The sequence below is a fragment of the Mesoplodon mirus genome (genome assembly GCF_964341445.2).
Source record: "Mesoplodon mirus genome assembly, chromosome: 3".
NCBI classification, from domain to species: domain Eukaryota; kingdom Metazoa; phylum Chordata; class Mammalia; order Artiodactyla; family Ziphiidae; genus Mesoplodon; species Mesoplodon mirus.
Genome location: NC_138978.1, coordinates 131,974,536 through 131,998,082, shown reverse-complemented (window position 1 = coordinate 131,998,082; position 23,547 = coordinate 131,974,536). Strand labels below are relative to the sequence as shown.

Genomic DNA, 23,547 nt, shown 5'->3' with positions numbered 1-23,547 from the left:
AATTTAACAAAAAATGTTCAAGACTTGTACACTAAAAACTACATGATACTGTTGAAAGAATTAAAGAAGATCTAAATAATTGGAAAAATATACCATGTTCATGGATCAGGAGACAATATTGTTAACATGTCAATTCTCCCCAAATTGATCAACAGATTACACTATCAGTTAAGGTCCAGTAGACCTTCATGTAGCAATCAACAAGCTTATTCTATAATTTACATGAAAATATTAGGGTTGCCAAGACACTTTTTAAAAAGGAGCAAAACTGGAAGACTTGAACTGCCTCATTTCAATACTTACTCTAAAGCAAAAGTATTAAAGACAGTGAGGTATAAGTATAAGGATGGATGGATATAGATCAATACACAGAGTCGAGTCCAGAAACATCCCACACATATATATGGTCAATTGATTTTTGACAAAGGTGTCAGGGTAATTCAATGTGAAAAAAACAGTCTTTTCAACAAATATGCTGGAAAAATTAAATATCCAGTTACAAAAAAAATGAACCTTGACTCAAGCACCATAAACAAAAATTAACTTGAAATGGACTGTAGACCTAAATATAAGTCCAAAAAACTATTAACACTTCTAGAAGAAAACATAGGAGAAAATCTTAACACACTTGGGTTAGGAAAAGATGTTTTAAATTAAACCCAAAATGCATAAACCACAAAAGAAAAACACTTATAAACTGTATTTCCTCTAATTTAAAAGTTTTGTCCTTAAAAAGACACTTGTAAGAAAGCATATCAGTGGTTGTGATGACAGGAGGTGATGGTAGGAATTGACTGTAAAGGGGCGTGAGAGACTTGTTTGGGTGATAGAACTGTTCTATATCATGACTGTGGTGATGGTAAACTACACATTTGTCAAAACTCACTGAATTGTACACTTAAAAGTGGTGAAGTTTACTGAATGTAAATTACATACGAACAAGATGACTTTTAAAAAACGGATTTAAACAAAAATATACACAGGAAAAAAATTCCCCACTAAAAAATGAAAAGGCAGAATACAGACTGGGAGAAAATATTTGCAAAACATATATGATAAATTACTTGTGTCTAGAATATATAAATAAGTCTGATTACTCAATATTAAGAATACAAACAACCCAATCAAAACATGGACCAAAGATTTTAACAGATACTTCAGTAAAGAAGACATAACATGGCAAATCAGCACAGGAAAACATGTTCAATATCATTAATCATTCAGGAAATTCAAGCTAAAACTATAAGATATACATCAACTAGAAGGGGTAAAATTAAGACAGACTAACCATGCCAAGTGTGGTGATGATGATAAGTAACATCCTAGAAATGCAAAATGGTACAATTTGGCAGTTTCTTATGAGTTGAACATACCAAATAACACAGAAATTGTACTCCTAGATATTTACCCAAGATAACTGAAACTATACACCCACACAAAGATTTGTACTGGATTATTCACAAGAAAGTTTTTCATAATAGTCCCAAACTGCAAGAACACCAAATGTCTATCTACTAGAGATTATATAAACACATTGTAATACATCCATCCATATAATAAAGCCATAAAAAGAAATAAGCTACTGATATATGCAACAATATTGATGAATATTAAAAGTATCATGTTAAGATGCAGAACACAAATGACTATATACTGTGTTTTGGGATTAGAGTTTTTAACATTTAAGTATTGTTTTGTTACATTTCATGTTTTGTTTTGTTTTGTTTTCTTCAGGGTCACAAATTACACATATATTGTGCCTTCTGTTTTCACTTTCTTGAAATGCTCACTCTGGGGTAATCCAACCTTTATGCAAGAAGTTTGACTACCCTGAAACTGCCATCCTGTGCCATAACCACATGGAGAGAAATTGTGAAAACAGATAAATGCCTGGGCAGCTCCTGCACTTCCAGTCACTTCATCTGATATTCTAGATATAAAAGTAAGCGTCTTACATGTTGAGGCTAGTCAAGTCTTTGGATTATTACTTTAGATGCAGAGATATATTGGCTAAATGAATTTTGGGAAACTAGCCTTGAAATATTATAAAAGTATATACTAAAAACATTCCCGAATTTATTTTGCCTTTATGTGGTAATGTGAATATTATAATGCATCCTTCTTGTCTTGAGGCTTTTTCCAAAAGCTTTGGGTGAAAACAATAGAATTCTGATAAAACCTATGTAATATATTAATAACTAAAGTGGTAAAGAAGTTAGCTTGTCAGACTCTTGACAACAGATATTCATATATCTATAAAGTTAGTAAAATTTAAAAAATCATCACTATGAATATGAAATGATATTTTTAATTTAAAAATCACCCAAGTCACACCTCCACAAATTAGTAAGTAGAACTAGAATGCTGACTGCCGGCACTTCTGTCTCATGTGAATTTAAAATGAGATAATTGAAGACAAAATGCCAGCCAGATAATGAGAATCTGAAATAAGTATGAGAGGATCTCAAGATTGGCATGAAACTGGAAGTCATATGCAAAAAGAAAATGAATTTTATCAAAGGGCTTACTATAGAGTGTACAATGAGCTAAAATGTGGACAAGAATAGTAAATAACGGAAAGTGTTAGGTTCAGTTGTACCCACATAAAGAATATAGAAGAATGTGAAAAATTTATCAGATGAGTAACATTTCTTTCTAATGATTTTCCTTTCCCCACTAATGAATCTCTTAACCTCCAGGAGATTTCAGCCTGGAGAGGGATTTATACAGATTTGGTTTACAGGCCTGAAAGAAATAAGGCTATGAGTAAGATTTTGGGAAAGAGTCCTAAGTAGAGACATTCTAAATCAAACTAAACACCTTAGTCAGTTTTCAGTTTACTTTTCCTCCCCACAATATTTTTCTGCTTCTCATATGAATTTGATAATACTTAAGCTACAAAAAGAGAGTGGCTTGGATATGTCAGCAGCAGCGTGATTGGTCACATTATTAGAGTACTTTTATAGTCTCCAGATGCTGATTTACTGCATACCAAAGGTTGCACTGAACTTTCATAACCTTGTTCTACTGAGCTCCAAACCAATCCTTGTATATTCTATACTATAGCCAAGGTACAAACCTTGCATCATGCCAGAAAAAAAGAAGAATCCATGGTACTCTGTTTAGGAACTAGTAGTAGATGTCAAATCCAATGAATTCAGTTGCTATCTTTCAGTTGTGTATCTTTACTATACTCTTACACTTAATATACTTTCCTTAACTTTTAAGGCTTCTCTTGTCTGGCTCCTTCTATCCAGGAGCCTCCTTAGGCTTCTCTCATCACCAACATGTCTGATGTTGGTATCTTCAGGCACCATTCTTAGCCATTTATTTTTCTAACTTCATACTATTCTCACACTGGACATTTCTTCCCTACCTTTGTTTCAGCATTGCTGCTGAAGTCTATTTGTATCTCTGACCTGACTCTCCGACTTCCTTCAGATCCCCACGAGGTAACTCACATACAGGATGATCAACTCAGAACTCATTCCTTTTACTGTGTTTCCTGATTTTACAAACAGCCCAGTATCCACACAATTCCCCAAGCAGCAAATAGGAAACTGTGTGATGTTTCCCTTTCTCTCCATTTAGTCATTAAATCCTGGAAATTCTAGTACCTAAACACCATTCAGAATTTGATTCCTTCTCACTAATACTGGCTCAATTAACAACCTTATCATTTTTATGATCAGATTACCAAAACCTTCCAACTTCAGTAGCTTCTAAGTAGTTTCCTTGTATCCAATTTTGTCTTTTCCAATACAAGCCTCATACCACCACCAAAGTCTTCTTTGTAAAGATTTCATACAGAAGTCCTTCCATGATGCTTCACTGACTTCAGGATAAAATCTAAATTACTTGGGAGAGATCTGTCCTAACATGACCCTACCTACCTGGTTAGATTCTTCTGGCTTTTCTCTGCAGGACTCTATGCATAATCCATACTGTGCTACATCTGGGGAGATGGGGGAGAGCTTGCATGAGCTCCATCACACTCTAAACATTCTATTTTCTCTGTGTAGGAATGCTCTCCCTCTCATCCTTATTTATGTAACTTACAGTTACATTCAAGACTTAGCTTAGCAACTACTTTAAGAAGTGTTTCCTACCCTGGCATTCTCCCCCTTCCTCCTCTCTCTTCCTTTTGGATTGATTCAAATAGGCATTCTCTGTATCCCACAGCAACCAGTGTTTTCATAGTAATAATGACACTGCATATGTATATTTTCTTGTCTGTCTCTCCAATTAGATACTCATCTTCTAAAGTAAAGTACCATATTTTCCTTATTTCTACATCCTCTGAGGTCCAACTCATAGTAGTTACTCATTAAATATTTAATAGGCAAATGGACTATAATGGAGTGGGTTCTAAAGTTAACACATAGATTATGAGGTATAACCAAAATCATCCTTGGAAATTCCTTCGGAAGGTACTACACTGAAGACCAATATACTGTCTCAATATAGTTAAGCTCAGCACAGTTTTTCCTCTAGCATTGAAATAATATAGTTTCTTTAGATGAACACCTCTACTTACAAAGCACTTAATGACAATGTTTTATAAAAACTATGTATTTTTAAGCAATAGAATTTATAGCCCATGAAACTCTAAGGATGACAAGTAGAAACTGACGTGGAATAAAAGAATAGCAAATTTCTCTCTCATCTTGAGGTCACTCTGAATATACTCAGCAAGCAGAATGGCAGAATCACCATTTCCTTCTTCCCTTCCCTTCCACTCTCCTTCCTCCCCTCCCTCTCTCCCTCCTTCCCTCCTTCCTTCCTATCTATCTATGTTATCTCTTGCTGAGACTATTTCTTTGAATTCATATAAATTAAATAAAATTATGATATGACTCCATTGTACTGATACGCTTATAAGCAGCCACTGTTGATTTTTCACAACCAGTATTTCTCTCATAATCTACTTCCACCAAGATTATGTAGTGCTTTAAACAATATTGGCAAATATAGGGATAATAACAAGCATGGCCATGAGCATGCTAAACTCTTGTGCAGTCTATCAGGCTGAAAGAAGTCCAGATAGTCACAAAAATGTGAAGAAAGTTTAAAAAAAGAAATGTCTCAGCTGTTGATCTTATGTTTCAAAATAAACATTCCAGAACATAGGCTAAAAGAATACTATTGCTAATTAAAAATCAATAGACAATAAATATGAATTGAGTGAAAACTGAGCTAGTTATAATTAACTTCAGTGGGTCCACTAAAGAAGCCTATCTCTGGGCAAATACTGGGTAGAAAGAGATTTGAGGATGCTGCCATTTGGGTGAGTACTATCAATTTACCAGAGCTTACTTTTCAACAGGCTAGTATTCTCTGCTCAAGTTTGCTAGATACTACACAGACATTCCACATTTGGGAAACTCATGGTGTATCAATAAGTGTTGGTATGGATTGTTTGTATGAATTTGTAGATTTCTGTACTTTACTTCTCTCTACTTCAATCTTATCTTAAAAACGTAAGTTCTATGTTTACTAGTTTTTCTACAGCAATTGAGTTTTCTGCATTTCTAGGAAGCATCCCTGAGCAGAATAATGGCATGGTGAACCTAAAGCAAAACCAAAATAAAATAAGTCACCATAAGCATATACTGAATATAGATTTCCTTCTCAGATAAATTAAATAGGTGAAATAATCCCATCGCTAAAGAAAACCATCTGGCTAGTCTGAAAATCTGCTTTTGTGTAAAAAAAAATTTTTTTTAACAGTCATTAATTGATTAATCGCCGAAGTACTCTAGGTTTAGAATAAAAGTGCAGGTGCCACCTAGCTCCCTCTACTAAGCTTCTAGGCAGCTTCCCTTCATCCCACCATCCAAAATTCTTTTCTTTCCTGTGAAGTCCCATAGTCCTTAATCTATGCTTCTGATACAAGTGATAATTATCACTTTACACTTAGTATAAATTTTGTACCTAATCTTCCCCACTAGATCATAAACTCTTTGAGGGTAAAAGTTATGTTTAATTGAGATTTGTATGCCCCACAGTATCTACCAGCGTGCCCTGCTCATACTCAATAAATATGTACTTTATAAATACACTCAAAGATACTTCCTCCTGAAAAAAACATTTTCAGCTTTTTTTCTAAAGTAAACTATATACCATATTACTTTCTATTTTTCTTCCTATTTCTCAGCAGTTCCTAGTTTACCACTTTTGCTAACTTCTTTCATCCCTGTTCCCTGAGGGAATCTGTTCATCTATTCACTTATTTACTCATTCAAAACATCTAATAAATATTTGAAGGTGCCAGGGTTAGACCAGTAAGTCCCTTAGGGAGCTCTGAGCCTAGTAGGAAAGATAGATAAGTAAATACGTAATTATAAAACAATGTGCTAATTTTTGTAATAGATGCAAACACATGATACTGTCCAAGAGTACTTCTGCAATTTAAGAGTGCTTCTCCAAGTTTTTGCCTGCAGTTTAGCATTCCCCTCATACTATTCTCTCCCCTGGTCATCCATCCATCCATCCCGCCATCCATCTGCCTGCCTATTTTCCATCCTTCAATTTTAATACACAAAATACAAAAGCTTCACAAGAATAAATAAGTGAAAAATAAGTCGTCCTCCCATCTTTTCCCCAGTGACCCAGTTTGCCTTCCCAAAGGTAAGCAATAATGTCCAGTACATAATTCCAGAGATATTCAATGTATACACAGATATATATATACACATATATATGGTCTTACTTTAACCCAATAGAAGCATACTTTATATTCTGTCTGCACCTTGTTTTTTTTTATTTCATAACATATCTTAGAAATTGCATTGTCTCAGCCCATATTGGGCTACCTCATTCTTTTCAATAGATATAAAGTATTTCACTGCATGGATGTAACACTGATTAAGCAGTCTCCTTACTGAATGCTCATTTAAGGTACTGCGATAGAGCAATGAATATATTTATCCACATATTATTCTGTGGTATATTTGTTGAGTATGTTTGTAGGATAAATTCCTGGAAATGAAATTGCTGGGTCCCAGAATACGTGCTTTTTAAATTTTGATAGATACTAACATAGAAGTTTCACCAATTTCATTTCCCACAAAATAGGAAATATCCACTTCCATAACTTAAATTACAGTCTTTATGGGAATGGCTCCCAAATCTGTATCCATATTCGGACCCTTTATTTATTCTCTGTGATATCTCCACATATGTTTTTCTTAGAACCTTAGGAAAAAGCTTTTCAAACCCAAATTTATAATTTTACCCTTAACACATTCTTCATAAACTCACTGTACATATTAATTTTCCTGATCCCAACCAAAAGTGACTTTTGATATGTCTTTTTTTAAAATAAATTTATTAATTTTATTTATTTAGTTTTGGCTGTGTTGGGTCTTTGCTGCTGCACGTGGGCTTTCTCTAGTTGCGGCGAGCCAGGGCTACTCTTCATTGCGGTGCACATGCTTCTTATTGAGATGGCTTCTCTTGTTGCACAGCATGGGCTCTAGGCACATAAGCTTCAATAGTTGTGGCACGAGGGCTCAGTAGTTGTGGCTCACGGGCTCTAGAGCGCAGGCTCAGTAGCTGTGGTGCACAGGCTTAGTTGCTCTGCGGAATGTGGGATCTTCCTGGAACAGGGTCTGAACCCATGTTCCCTACATTGGCAGGTGGATTCTTAACCACTGCACCAGCAGAGAAGTCCCATGCCTGGGCTATTATAATCTAACTACTCAACTTCTTCCTCTGGGCTTGCCTACCAGTGATTCTGCTCATATCATCCTCTCCACCTGAAATATCCTCTCAAATCAGTTTTCTTGATGAAATCTCATTAAGCCTACCCTAAATGCTAGATCATCCATAACACATTTTTTTATGAATTTATTAATACTTAGGTCTTTCACTATATAATATATATATATATATATATATACTTATATATAAGTATATATAATATACTTATAAGATAAATTAAAAGCTCTTTCACTATATATTCTAATTTATAATACAGTTATAAGATAAATTATAAACTCTTAACACATTTGGACAAACTCACACTGCCAAGGCACTCAAAATGTGTTTACCAGGGCTTCCCTGGTGGCGCAGTGGTTGAGAGTCCGCCTGCCGATGCAGGGGACACGGGTTCGTGCCCCGGTCCGGGAAGATCCCACATGCCATGGAGCGGCTGGGCCCATGAGCCATGGCCGCTGAGCCTGCACGTCTGGAGCCTGTGCTCCGCAACGGGAGAGGCCACAACAGTGAGAGGCCCACGTACCGCAAAAAAACCAAACAAACAAACAAAAAAAAAAAAATGTGTTTACCAAATGAATGAATGAATTTTTTGCAATGGACTAATTCCTCTAAGTCAGATAATTCTACAGGGGAAAATATTGTATAATGGATATTTTCTTCTTCCTTCCTTCCCTCCTTCCTTCTTTCCTTCCTCCCTCCCTCCCTCTCTCCCTCTCTTTCCCTCCCTTGTTTCTTTCTTTTCCTCCCTCCCTCCCCCTCTCTTTTCTTCCATTCCTCCTTCCCTCTCTTCCTTCCCTCCTTTCGGATAATAAGACTATTTTAAGGTCTGTGAGATACAAGCCCCTATTTAATAATTAAATTTATTTCAGAACACTCACAATGTGAAATATTTCCAGTTAACTAGTGCAGTTAATTACATTTTTCCCTCGCAATGATTTTGATCAAATATAGGGAGGAGAAAGGATAAAGAATAAAGCAATAGGTGAAATACACTACTAAAATGATTGAATTTCCCTTCAAAACTACAAAATTCCTTAAAAATCCCTTACATACAGTCAAAGTTACTCTAACTACTATGTAGAAGAAGAGAGAACTCAACCACAATGTGCCTATGGCCTATTGTTAAACTGAGTTTAAAATGTGCAAAATAATTTTTTATAAGTTTCACAAAACTTGAGGAAGAACTATGTAAAGCATTATAAACCCTCTATTTCTGGTTTTCAAAATTAAAAACCATGATTTTAAAAATCATATCTGTAGTAAAATTTTTTGCATTTAAAAAATTTAGAAAAAGGAATATGATTAAACTTTCCTATACATAAAAGTCATTGTAAAAAATAAATGATCCTTATATTTCATTAGAAAATTATTCAGCTCCCATTTACTAAAATAGTAGAAAGAGCTATACAAATCCCTATCAAGAAGTAGAGAACTATTACATTATAACGTGTATTGTAGATACGTTTTAAAAAATAACAATACTACCATGCAAATGCAAGTGCTGGTTATACTTCTTGACTCACCTCTCCCCCATTAACATATTCCATCACAAAACACAAACGGTCTTTTGTCTGGAAGGAATATTTCAAGGACTTGAAATGAAAAAGAAAAAATGTTATATTATAATCCTACATTCTTACAACGGTATCAAAAAGAGAATACTTAGAAACAGTAAGCATGATTGATAAAATGAATTGTTCTTGTTCCTTAAGAGTGTATTTATTCCCTTAAGAATGCTTAAATAAAAGTTTATGAGAAATATAAAACAAATTTTGTGAAGATCAACAATGAGTATTATTTGGGGAAAATTTAGAATTATGATTTTTAATAAAAATAAACTTAGTAATTGTTATGAGCACTTCTCAATCTACTATGTCATCTACTTGAAACTGTATTGGTCCCCAAAGTCCTTATCCATGAGACCTTAAAAGTAAGGCCTACAAATTACTTCAGGGAAAGTCTTAGGAGTACAGTTATACTTGGGATTCTAACATAGTTTCAGTATCACTTCTTGCATAGAGATCGCATAACATGACCCAATCCAACAGAGAAGTTTCAGATAATTTTATAGGTTATAAAGATATTAAAACTTTAGAGCCAACTATCTTAATACACTGAACTATAAACTCACAACAATGTAACAAAGTAAGTCTATGTATCTGGTGATACCTCTGAAGAAGCCTACATAATAATCCTAAATCTTTAAAAGTTTCTCCTTTTGAAAGTCTGTTATTTTTAATCTTAATACACTTCATTGGAACCAGGAACATACAGAAACTTTGCAAATTATGGCTCTATTACAAGCAATCTAAATGGGACTAAAAAAAAATCAGTCTGTTTCAAAATAACTAATTTATATGTATTTAAGTCACAGTTTATACTTTATCTAATAAAGAAGATGTACCATGACTTATCCTATTTTTAATTTAAATGCTATCTTTAAATTTAAATTTATTTTTAAGTGTATTTGCTCTACTTTTTTAAGGCAGTGAGAGTTATGGGAAGAAAAAAAAACTCAAAAAACTCATGGGTATATAACGAGAGGACTACAAATGCATGCATATTGTAAACTTAATCCATACATTCTAATAATTTCCCCAAAACTGACTTATCTACAAAGAAAATGTCATACCTAAATAAATGTTATTTAAAATGTTATTTTTCATAGCTTAGTTGCTATAATAAAACTTCCTTAAATATAAAATGTTATGATTATAACATCTTTCCTCTAGGCACTTACTGTTAAAAAGGGATGTCTAGTGTTCTTTAATACTCTGCTTTCAGTTAAAGTGTGTGCCACTTCATCCTACAAAAGAAAAAGGCAAACCTTTAATAAATGTTCTGAGCACAAATAATATAAAAATTTTTGCTATTTCTCTAAGACCAGAAAAGGTAAACACAGACACAGAAAAAAATTTTAAAACACATGCTCCGTTTATTGCTAAGCTTCTCTTCCACCAAAAAAAAAAAAAAAAAAATCAAATCAAATTAGTGATTTAAATCAGATGGCTATAATGTATAAACTCATATAAATTCAGTCATACTTAAAGTATAGCAATAATGATATAATAATCAGCAAAAATTATCCGGGACACAGAAAATGAAATAGTAAGCCTTTCCCCTTGAAGAGAATTCCTTATCAGTTAACAGCTAGGCATGGAGTAGTTAATATTTCCATGTTTGTATTACATTGTATTCAGGGGGATTTAGAGGATATATTTCATTAAAGATCATAGAATTTGTTGTATGTCTTCTACCTAAAAGAAAAATCAGTTATTGAAAAGGGGGACACAGTACCTGTATAAGATTTAATTCTAAATTATACATTTTAGAAATAAAAACAGAGTATAAAAGCTGTATATTTTTGCTTGTGGCTTTTTTAGCATGCTTTTTTTTTAAAAAAAAAGGTCACAGCCTATTCTAGGTGACACTTTTTAAATCTGCATATATTTCAAACCAAAAATACACTAAGAGTGTATTTCCCCAATCTTGTACATAAATTTCATCTTGACATCAAAAGTGAACTAGGAAAGATTTCCTCAACATATGGAGAACTGGAAAAATGTTTCATATTTTAAAAATAACACTATCTTAAAGAATGAAAGGAAAGGAAGACAACTGCTGAAACTAACACAGCATCTCTGGTCTCTGCTGCTGCCAAGATCCTGAACAAGGCCCTTACAGGATCAATTTCTTAATATTGCTGGCAAATCGCAGTTAGGTTATAAGTAAGACAAGGGAACATTAGGACACTGCATTATATTTATTATTTTTATAAAAGCATCTGACCTTAGTTAGACTTAACAGATAAATGAGCAATAGACTGATCAAAGATGCTAAAATCCAAAAGCCATTCCAAGAGGGTGAGACCAATTCTGTCTGAACAGAAAGTAAAGTGTAATGACATAGTATTTAAAACCAGCGAAATAAAGTATGGGTAAGAAAGCATTCCAGTCTTATTTGTTTAATAAGAACCAGGCTTAAGTGCTCAAACAGTATGAAAGCCTCTGTCATATCATACTATAACTTCTAAATTAATTAGAGTAATACCAAACATCTTAATACAAAATAAATCAGAAGCAGAAATGACACCATAACTAATTTCTGTGCCAACAGTGCCTAGCATAATGATTAGCATACAGTAGGTACTTATTAAATGTTTTTTGAACTTAGCTGTTTATCATAGGAATGAATTCCAAGATGTCAAATGTGTGGGACTTCACTCATCCAATCATTTATTCCTTCAATATATATGAAACAAATATATTCTGGGTATTTTTCTACCCATTGAAGACAGGGAAACTAAACAACACAGACCAAAGTCCTGCCCTCATGGAGATTTCATTCCAGTTAGTCAGATGGTGGTCAGTATTAATGGAAAAAACAAAGAAAAGAAGGGGAGGGCTTCCCTGGTGGCGTAGTGGTTGAGAGTCCACCTGCCGATGCAGGGGACACGGGTTCGTGCCCCGGTCCGGGAAGATCCCACATGCTGAGGAGCGGCTGGGCCCGTGAGCCATGGCCACTGAGCCCGCACGTCCGGAGCCTGTGCTCCACAACGGGAGAGGCCACAACAGTGAGAGGCCCGCGTACCGCAAAAAAAAAAAAAAAAAAAAGAAGAGAAGGGGATACTGCAGTTTATGGGAATCATATAATAAATGTAAAATACAAGATTAAGGATTATACAAGTGGCTATTTTGAGATACAGAACGGAATTCAATGATTAAAAAACAAAATCCTCGATATGCATTTACTTGATGTTAAGACAGTGCAAGTATAAAGTGGTTTAAAAAAAAGACATGATTCTTTTGCTCATGGAGTTCACATGCTAGTGGAGAAGACAAAACAAATTGGTAAATATCCAATTTAAGAAATAATTATGAATTCTGATAAGTGATTTGATTTTTCTTAAGGGAAAATTGGGGTATCTACTATAGTAAATGGATAATGAAGGAAAATCCATGCTACTGGAAGATCATAGGTTGGGTAATGTGATGGTGTAGGAGATGGAGGCTCAGAGGCACACAGCTGATTTCTGTTTTTCAGTTTGCTCAGTCTCCTCTGAGAAGGACAGCAAAAACAGGAGGGATCAATCAAGAGACAACTGCAGTACAAGAGTGAAATGAGGATGGCTTGGATGACAGTAACAGCAGGAATAAGAAAAAATGTTTGAAGTATTCTTGAGATATAAAATTAATAGTAAAAAAACTAACAGCTATATGCTCCCAACAAGACGGTAAAGCAGAAGAAATATTTCTTTATATGCAGTAAGAAAGAGATTCACAGAAGACATAACATTTACCTATTATACTTCAGGATTTTAAGTGATTTGAGGCAGTAAACTAGGAAAAGACTTAAAGAAAGGTAAGTATATGAAACCAGAAAAGATATTCTAGTACTTCAGAAAACATTTCTGGCAGATATTTCATTCTATTTTGTTGAAACAAACTCATTATATGTAACAGTTGTTTTTCTAAATCACTTAGTAAGTTTCATGAAAGATTATATTTTTTCTAAATTCTATGATCTGCCTAATCACATTAAAGGAGCCAAGTAAAGATGTAGGTAGGCAAAAGCTAAAACAATATTTCTTTGTTGTAAGAATGAAACCAGAATTAATACCATGTACATATCTTTCATGTATTAAAATGTATTTTCTACCATATTTTTACATCTGATCATATTAGAATTTCCCCCTTAATGCAAATTTAATGGTACAATATTTCACATACTAATTAGTTTCTGCTATGAAGATAAGGTATGCACAAGCTAAAAAGTAAACACAGATGTCAATAATTTTTAATTACAGTTAAATGCAATATGTCAAAACAAAAAGTTATAAATAACAGCGATAAAGCTTAGTGGTTAAAACAATATGATGCTTTTAAAAAAATCCATTTGTTGATCATGATTACAAATGAAGAGTGCTTCGGTATATAATGTAAGTATAATGTTTTCATGAAAAAGCTTCTGAAATATAGCTTCATGTATATTCATCCATGGTAAAATACTCAACAGTGAAATTTAAAATTTAATTTCTTTCATAGAAAGACGTTTACAGAGAATGGAAATTTTTTTTTTTTTTTTTTTTTTTTTTGCAGTACACGGGCCTCTCACTGTTGTGGCCTCTCCCGTTGCGGAGCACAGGCTCCGGACGCGCAGGCTCAGCGGCCATGGCTCACGGGCCCAGCCGCTCCGCGGCATGTGGGATCTTCCTGGATGGAGGCATGAACCCGTGTCCCCTGCATCGGCAGGTGGACTCTCAACCACTGCGCCACTGGGGAAGCCCGGGTGTCATCTCCTTTAATCCTTGTAGTAACTTAGCGGGTTTGGTTTGACTATTCCCATTTTATATGAGGCAATCAAGGTTCACAGAAGTTAAGGTTCTGTGAGCAAGGTTCACCAGCTCAAGTTGCAGGTGAAAAGGTCAATATTGATCCCATCTAAGTCCAACATCAATGGTCATTTCCACTTCACCACACTGTCTCCCATATTCAAAAACCTTGGTAGCAACTTAACTAGGTACTTTAACTCTGTTCACATTATTTTCTCCATTTTGACCACAAGACTATAATGATTGACTTTTATCAGAAGCTGGTTGAAATCAAGATACATCATATTTAAAGCATCTTTTTTTTTTAAATCCAGAGCTATAAATGACACTCAGAGGAGGAGATGTAGCAGGTGGGGAAGCAGGGAGAAGAGGGGAGAAGTTTTTACCTTGGCACCTTTATTCTTAATTAAACCACAATGACTACAAGTGATCATTATTTACTTGTTCTGTTTTGACAAGCCATATGTCAGCAATCTATACTTTTTTCTTCCATAGGAAAGATGTCATATTATCAAGCTCTAAATTTTGGGGTTGTAACTTCCCCCCTTTGGAAAATTTGAGCAACGGCCCAGATGCAGACTTCTAATACTTCCACTCTCCAGCTCTCACACTTTCTCCTCACCGTTCCTTCATTTCTACTGCTATTACCTTTTTGAAGATCTTTTTCATCTTGATGGAAAAAACAAAAGCACAATTGTTCCCTGATGTCTATGAATAGTATATCACCTTTATCAAATGTTGTTATTTGATAATTTATTCTTGATGCTCTTGTTCCAAATATCGGGCTGGCCAAAAAGTTTGCTTGGGTTTTTCATGTGATGTTACTGAAAACCCAAACAAACTTTTTGGCCAAACCAATGTTACTTGGATGGAGGGCTACATGAACTTCTTTGACTTCAATCATAACATAATCTTTAGCACCTAGTCCCTCTTAAATTGTAGAACATGCTGCTTGTCTATATTGCCCTTCACTACATTCCCTTCTTTCCTTCTGCCTCTTCCAATTCCCAGTATTGGAATAAATCAATCTCTACTTTCTCACTTTTATTGATATATTCCACATCTCAAGGGGAATAAAATCACAAACAGACTGACTAGCACCATTATAATGCCCTCTCTAATCTCAGCTGAATCTTCTTAGGATTCTTTAACTCATCCCTACCAAGGTCATTCTTCCATTCCTCAGTATGAATGTTTCCAAACTTTCCCAGGCCTCCTACCAGGCCTGGTATGTATGATGAAATGTACACACAACCCCACAAGGTTACCTTACCTAGTTAAACTACTGAGCTGAGATTGGCACCGAGGTCTACCTGACTTTCATTAACTCCAGGAGATTTTCATTAAGTTGTCTTTCTTTATCTCAACCTCACTCCCACAGTTTCAAAGTGTAATCCTACTTCCTACTCAGAATAGAGGTCATTAACCTCTTCCCTTCATAGGTACACTCATTCTCTTGGTGACTTCATTCAGACTATGACCCTAAATACAGTCTATATGATGATCATGGACTTCCACATTTGTGTCTCAAATGCAGGCTTCTTCCCTAAACTCCAGAAATGCTTATTTGACATGGATGTCTAATAGATGCCTTTAACTTGGGTGTCTAACAGAAATACCAAATTTGACATGTCCAAACCTAATTTCTAATTTCCCATGAAAAGGCTTGTTTCTCCACAGAAAAAAAATCATCCCCATTGCTGCAAATGGCAACAGCATCCTTCCAGTTGCTCAGGCCAAAAACCTGGCAATGATCCTCAACTCCTTACTTTCTCTCATACCCTACATTCAATCTGTCAGGCAATCCTGATGGTTCTTCATCAAAATATACCCCGGATTGATTATGTCTTACCACCTCCACTGCTAATACCCTAATGTAAGCCACTATATCAATTATCTGGATTATTGCCATTAACTCCTAACAAACTCCCTGCTTCCAACCCACAGTCTATTCTCAACACTGCAGCCAAAGTGATGATATTAAAATAAAAATTATATCATGTCACTATACTGCCTAAAAACTTCCAATGGCTTCCCACTACACTGAGTAAAAACCAATATCCTTACAACATCTGCCACTACCCTAAACAACCCTTCACTACTCTTACTCTACACAAGCCATGCTAGACTAGATTCCTAGCTATTTTAAAAATATGCTGCTTCCTCAGTGCTTTTTTGATTGTGATTTCCTCTGCCTGGAATATTCTTCCTCCCAAATACCTGAAGTCTTCCTCCCAAATACCTTGCTTCCTCATTTCCTTCAAATGTTCACTGAAATTTCACTTTCTCAGTGAGGTCTTCTGTGATCATTCTATTTAAAACTACAAAACCCACAAAAATCACAAACACTACTATTCCTTGATTCCCTACCCTACTTAACTTTTCTCCATGGTATGTATTAATTTCTTACATACTGTGATTTACTCATTTGTCATGTGTCTGTTTCCTGACTAAAATGTAATTTCCAAAGGGGAGGAATTTTGGTCAGTCTTATTCATTCATATATTCCCATTGCCTAGGGCAGTAACTAGTAAATAATTAGGTGTTCAATTTATATTTGTTGAAAGAAAGAATGAATGAATCAGTAAATAGTGAATGATAACCCTAGGAATGATGCTAAAGAATGATAGAATCGGGCTTCCCTGGTGGCGCAGTGGTTGAGAGTCCGCCTGCCGATGCAGGGGACATGGGTTTGTGCCCCGGTCTGGGAAGATCCCACATGCCACGGAGCGGCTAGACCCGTGAGTCATGGCCGCTGAACCTGCGCACCTGGAGCCTGTGCTCCACAATGGGAGAGGCCACAACAGTGAGAGGCCCACATACCGCAAAAAAGAAAAAAAAAAGAATGATAGAATCTTCACGACTGCAAGAAGCAAATCCAGAACACAAATCAAATGAAATCATACCTCCGATAGCACAATGACAAATGATGAAGATGCAGCAGATCAAAGCAAATACATTCATTATCTGCTTCCTACAGTAAACCACAATCATTTGCACAATAGATAATACAGAGGTTCATGAGAATCTGAAAGAATGGATCAAAGAAGCTGGCAGATGATATGAATTTCTGGTTAGGGGCCAGCACTTAATAACTTAAAAGCCAAGGAAAGAGAAATGTCAGTAGTCAAGTCAAAGCACTGGTTTGATATTTTAATAGGTGCATGTGTAGGGAAGAATGAACTCAGAAGGCCTGGATTGCTCAAACCCTGTACACTCACAAAGAAAGTGATTCTCAGGACTGTCCCTTGGCTAGCTCTTGGGAAATAAGCTCTGATCCCTTAGAATATTCTACCTGGTAAGAGCATTTTTGCATGCCAGAGATCTTGGGCCACATGACACCAGTTTGACTAGACAGTTCATGCAAACAACAGGAAGAATGATGAATGCTGTGTGCCTGATTTTGCTCAGGGTGGCTAGGGAAACCACACAGGTGTTGCTTGCCTACATGACTCACTTAAAATAAAAATCCGGGAAACCAAGGCTTGGGTGAGTTTCCTGGGTTGACAACGCTTTGCACATGTTGTCACACATTGTTACTGGGGGAATTAAGTGCATCCATGTGACTTTACTGGGAGAGGACACCTGAAAGGTTTCTCCTGGCCTTTGTCCCATATGACTTTCCTTTTGTTGATTTTAATCTGTATGTTATCACTACAATAAGCCATAACCACTAGTATATCAGCTTTCCTAGATCTGTGATTCCTAATGAAATATTAAGCCTGAGAGTGGTCTTAGGGACCACTGACATTTAGCACCAGAAATAGGACTTGTTAGGAGTGACGTCAACAAGATGGAGGGCTAGGAGGTCCCAATATTAGGTTATCCTACAAAAACAACAAACAACTACAAACTCATGAAAGCAGCTTTTGAAAAGCTCTGGACTACAATGAAATCAGCAGAAAGCAATGAAGCAGCATAAACCCTGTAAAGTTTTTAAAAACGAGGATGGCTGCCAGAAAAGTATAGGAAGCATTTTTCCTGTGACATCCCATCCCCTAGACCAGGGCAGTTAGGCACCAAAAAAGACGGCCTCAGAGGGATTTCCCCCTATGGGGAAAATAAGAGCAAGAGAACTCCAACAAGCTTCACTGCCATGCTTGTTTGCAGCTTTCACTACTGAGGATTCCCACAGTCTTCACCAACACTGACTGAACTCAGCTAACAGAGCTACCAAAAGTCCACACCACTGCAGCTCCTCTCTGGGGCAGGAGCTGTTGCTGCGGATGACACATGGCCCCAGGGACCCTAGTTGCTGCTGTGTCTGGCTCCCTGGATCTCAGGATGCCACAAAATCTAGCCATCCACAAAGCCAAGCTGCTGCTGCTCTGAGCCCTACCACTGAGTCCTAATCAGGGCTTTGACTTGCCATATGAGGGCTACTACTCTGTCTCCTGCCTTCCATGTCCCACTTTAGGGCTCTACCATGCCACAACCAGGGCCATGGCTGCTCTGCTTGTGTTCCACTCCCAGGATCCAGTTGCAGCTTTGACCTGCCATAAATGGGGCTGTGCCACTGCTCTGTACCCTGCCACTGGGTCCCAAGTTGTAGCTTTGACAGTCATAACTTGGGCTGCAATACCACTGCTCTGCACCCTACCCCTGGGTCCTAAGACAGGACTTTCACCTGTCATAAGGAGCCACTCTGCTGCTGCTCTGCACCCTGCCCCTAGGGTCCCGACACACGGCTTTAATGGGCCATTACCAAGCAATGTTGCCACTGTTCTGCAACCACCCCTGGGTCCTAAATTGTGGCTTTGATCTGCCATCATCAGGCTGTGCTGCTGCAACTCTGTTCCCTGTCCCTGGGTTTCTGTCACCATTTGACCTGCCATTACAGGGCCACATGCTGCTGCTCAGCACACCGTCCTTGGGGTTCCAAGTCAGAGCTCTGACCCAACATAACTGGGGCAGTTGGTGCTACAGCTGCTCTGTACCCTGCCCCCCGGGTTGAAAGTCAGGGCTTTGACCTGCTCATCAGTAGATTGTGCTGTTGGAGCTCTGCAACCGCCCCCAGAGTTCTAAGTTGCTGCTATGACCCAACATTACTGGGGCCCATCTGTTACTGTTCTGCAACTGCCCCCTGGGTCCTAGGCCATGGTTATGACTTGCCATTGCTGAGGCCAAGAAGTTGCTGCTATAAAACTGAACCCTGAGGCCAGAGTCAGGTATCTGACCCACCATCTATAAGAAGTACACTACTGTACTCTGGCTCTGGGTCCCAAGCCACTGCTGAACCCTGTCGTCCCAGGAATACTGCTGCTACTGCATCCCCCTTTACCCCAGGGCCTGAGTCACTGTGCTGATTCCCAGGAACCCAGACCCCAGTTCCATGGGAAGTTTTCACGTGCCTGCACCTCAGAAACCAGTGCCACTGCTACTGCAAGTGTACCTGTGCCCCCACGACTCAGGTGTTGTGGTAGCTCTGTGCGCACCAGGTCCCAGGATACCAGCTCCAGTGATGCCCCAAGTGTCAGCACACCAGACCTGCCATCAAGAGGGATTCCCTTGGCTAGAATTTTGACAGGCAAAAAAGAATAGTAGGATCCTTGCAGCTTTTGCCACCACTGCCACCCACATCTTCTAAAAGAAGATGTCACAATCTACGCTGATGTTGATCTCAGCTGACAGAGCTGCATGGAAAGGACTTTAGTGTGCCCTCCCTGGAACCAGGGACACTGCACCCTACCCAGCTGGCATATTCACAGTCATCTTTAGGTGATAATCTTTCCCCAGTGAAGCTAGTCTTAAAAAGCTGAAAAAGGCAACTGCTTCCTTAAATGCACGATTATCAACTCAAAGACATTAGAAACATGAAGAAGCAAGAAAAGCATGACACCACCAAAGGTACACAAGAATTTTCCAACAACAAAACCAAAGAAATGGATTTGAGTTACATGAAAAAGAATTCAAAGTGTTTAAGGAAGATTCAAGTGAACACAGAGAGACAGCTAAATGAACTCAGAAGAACAATACATGAACAAAACAAGAAGTTTGACAAACTAGTAGAAATGATAAAAAAAGAACCAATCAGAAATTCCAGAGCTGGAGAATACAAAGAATGAAATGAAAAGTGCAATAGAGAAATTCAACAGTAGGCTCAATAAGGCAAAAAAAAAAAAAAAAAAACAAAAACCAATGTGTGAACTTAAACACAGATCCCTTGACATCTTCCAGTCAAAGAAAAAGATGTAAGAATGAAAGAGTAAAGAAAGCCTCTGTGACTTATGGGATACCACAAAATGAAACAATATTCAAATTATAGAAATCCAGAAAAGGAAGGGACAAAGGAACACAAAATATATTTAAAGAAACAAAGGCTTAAAACTTCTCTAAGCTGGAGAGAGATATGGACACCCAGGTACACAAAGCCCAAAGCTCCCCAAACAGATTCAATCAAAAGAGATCTTTACCAAGATACACTGTAAACAAGCTCTCAAAAAATCTAAGACAAAGAGAGAAATTTGAAAGCAGCAAGAGGAAATGTATTCATCATATACAAAGAAACTCCAATAAAGCTATCAGCATATTTTTCAACAGAAATCATGCAGGCCAGGAGAAAGTGAGATGATATATTCAAAGTGCTCAAAGAAAAAAAGAACTATCAACTTAGAACACATTACCCAGCAACCCTGTCCTTTAAAAATGAAGGAAAGATAAAGACTTTCCCAGAAAAACAAATGTTGAGGAAATTTATCAGTAGACGGCTTTACATAAAATGTTAAAGGGAGTTCTTCAAGCTGAAATGAAAAGATATTAATCAGTAACATAAAAACACATAACCGTATAAAATTCACTGGTAAAGGTAATTATACAAATCTGAAACACTCTAAAACTGCAGTGGCAGTGTGTAAGTCACTTTGATCTCTAGCATACAAGTTAAAAGACAAAGCATTTAAAATAATTATAGCTACAATATTTTGTTAATGTACACAGAATATAAAAAATATAAATTGGGACATCAATAACATAAAATGTTGGGCAGGAAGTAAATGTGTAGGACTTTTAAAACCAATTGAAGTTAAAATGTTATCAACTTAAAATAGGCTGCTATGACTATAAAATGTATTATGAACAGCAGGGTAATCACAAAGCAAAGAACTCTGATACACAAATGATAAAAAGAATCAAATATACCACTATATAAAATGAACAATTCACAAAGAAAGCAAGAGAGGAAGAAAAGAAAAAAGAAACTATAAAATAATTAGAAAGCAATTAAACAGATGGTGATAGTAAATCTCTCATCATCAATAATTCCTTAAAATATAAATGGTTTAACATCTCCAATTAAAAAACACACAGTTGCTGAGTGGATAAGAAAACAAAACCCAACTACATGCTGCCTAAAACAGACTCGCTTAAGCTTTAAGGAAACTCATATGATGAAAGGGAAGGAGGGATGGAAGAGGATATTCCATGTAAATGGAAACCAAAAGAGACATGGAGTAGCTATACTTCTATCAGACAAATAGACTTTAAGTCGAAAGTTGTAAGAATTGAACTTTAAGTTCAATTTCGACTTTAAATCAAAAGTTGTAAGAGAAAAAGAAGGTCATTATATAACGATAAAGGGATCGATTCATCAAGAGGACATAACAATTGTAAATATATACACACACAATATGAGAGCATCAAAATATATTAAACAATTGTCACCAAATATGAAGGCTGAAATAGACAGCAATGCAATAATAGTAAAGGACTTCAGTACCCCACTTTCAACAATGGAAAGATCATCCATATAGAAAATCAACAAGACAATAATGGATTGGACTACCCTTTAGAGCAAATGGACCTAACAGATATATACAAAAGATTCCAACCAATGGCTTCACAATACATATTCTTCTCAAGTATCCATGCAACATTCTCCAGGATGGAGTATATGTTAGATCACAAAACAAGTCACAACAAATTTCAAAAGATTAAAATTATACCAACTATAGTTTCCAACCACTGTAGTATGAAACTAAAAATAACAGGAGTAAAGCTGGAAAGCTCACAATTATATAGAAAATAAGCAAAACACTTCTGAAGAACCAAGGAGTCAAAAAAGAAATCAAAAGGGAAATCAAAAAATTCTTGAGACAAAAGAAATGGAAACACAGTGCACCAAAATTCATGGAATGCAGAAAAAGAAATTCTAATAGGAAACTTGGTACTGATAAATGCCTACATTAAGAAAAAAGAAAAATCTAAAATAAAGAACCTAATTTTACACCTTAAGGATCTAGAAAAAGAACACAGTAAGCCCAAAGTTGACAGAAGGAAGGAAATAATATAGATTAGAGCAGAAATGAATGAAACAAAGATTAGAAAGACACTTTTTAATTTTATTATTATTATATTTTTTGTGGTACGCGGGCCTCTCACTGTTGTGGCCTCTCCCGTTGCGGAGCACAGGCTCCGGACACGCAGGCTCAGCGGCCATGGCGCACGGGCCCAGCCTCTCCGCGGCATGTGGGATCTTCCCAGACCGGGGCACGAACCCGTGTCCCTTGCATCGGCAGGCAGACTCTCAATCACTGCACCACCAGGGAAGCCCTAGAAAGACACTTTTAAAAAAAATCAACAAAACTAAGAGTTGGCTTTTTGAAAAGACAAAATTTACAAACCTCTAGCAAAACAAATTAATAAAAGAGTAGAGGGCTTCCCTGGTGGCGCAGTGGTTAAGAATCCGCCTGACATGGGCTTCCCTGGCGGCAAAGTGGTTGAGAGTCCGCCTGCCAATGCAGGGGACACGGGTTCGTGCCCCAGTCTGGGAGGATCCCACATGCCGTGGAGCAGCTGGGCCTGTGACCCATGGCCGCTGAGCCTGCGCGTCTGGAGCCTGTGTTCCACAATGGGAGAGGCCACAGCAGTGAGAGGTCCGCATACCGCAAAAAAAAAAAAAAAAAAAAAAAAAAAAAAATCTGCTTGACAATGCAGGGAACACAGGTTCAAGCCCTGGTCCGGGAAGATCCCACATGCTGTGGAGCAACTAAGCCCATGCACCACAACTACTGATCCCGCGTGGTACAACTACTGAAGCTCACGTGCCTAGAGCCCGCGCTCTGCAACAAAAGAAGCCAATGCAATGAGAAGCCCACACACTGCAACAAAGAGTAGCTCCCGCTTGCTGAAACTAGAGAAAGCCCACACGAAACAACTAAGACCCAATGCAGCTGAAAATAAATAAACAAAATAAATTAATTTAAAAAAGAAAGAAAGAAAAGAGGAGACATGACTTAAATGAAATCATAAACAAAAGGGGAGACCACTCAAAACCGATACCACAGAAATATAAAGGATCATAAGGGTCAGTGAACAATTATACGATAACAAATTAGATAACTCAGAAAAAATGCATAAATTCCTAGAAACATACAGCTTACCAAGACTGAATCATGAAGTAATAGGAAGTCTGAACAGATGAATAATGAACATGGAGTTTACATCAGTAATCACAAATCTCCCAAAAAATAAAAGCCCAGGAGCAGGTGGCCTCACTG

At 37.0% G+C, this 23,547-nt stretch overlaps 1 protein-coding gene across 3 annotated transcripts in view; it reads right to left on the bottom strand.

Annotated features, from left to right (window-relative positions):
- AKT3 (AKT serine/threonine kinase 3) overlaps positions 1-23,547 on the bottom strand; it is a 391,924-nt gene that overhangs the window by 119,124 nt on the left and 249,253 nt on the right. For all 3 annotated transcript variants that reach the window (XM_082616001.1, XM_082616000.1, XM_082616002.1), the window contains 2 exons: positions 10,463-10,528; positions 9,246-9,314 (listed from right to left, as the gene is read on the bottom strand). In XM_082616001.1, coding sequence (XP_082472127.1) covers positions 9,246-9,314; positions 10,463-10,528 — 135 coding nt within the window. The remainder of the gene's footprint in view (positions 1-9,245; positions 9,315-10,462; positions 10,529-23,547) is intronic.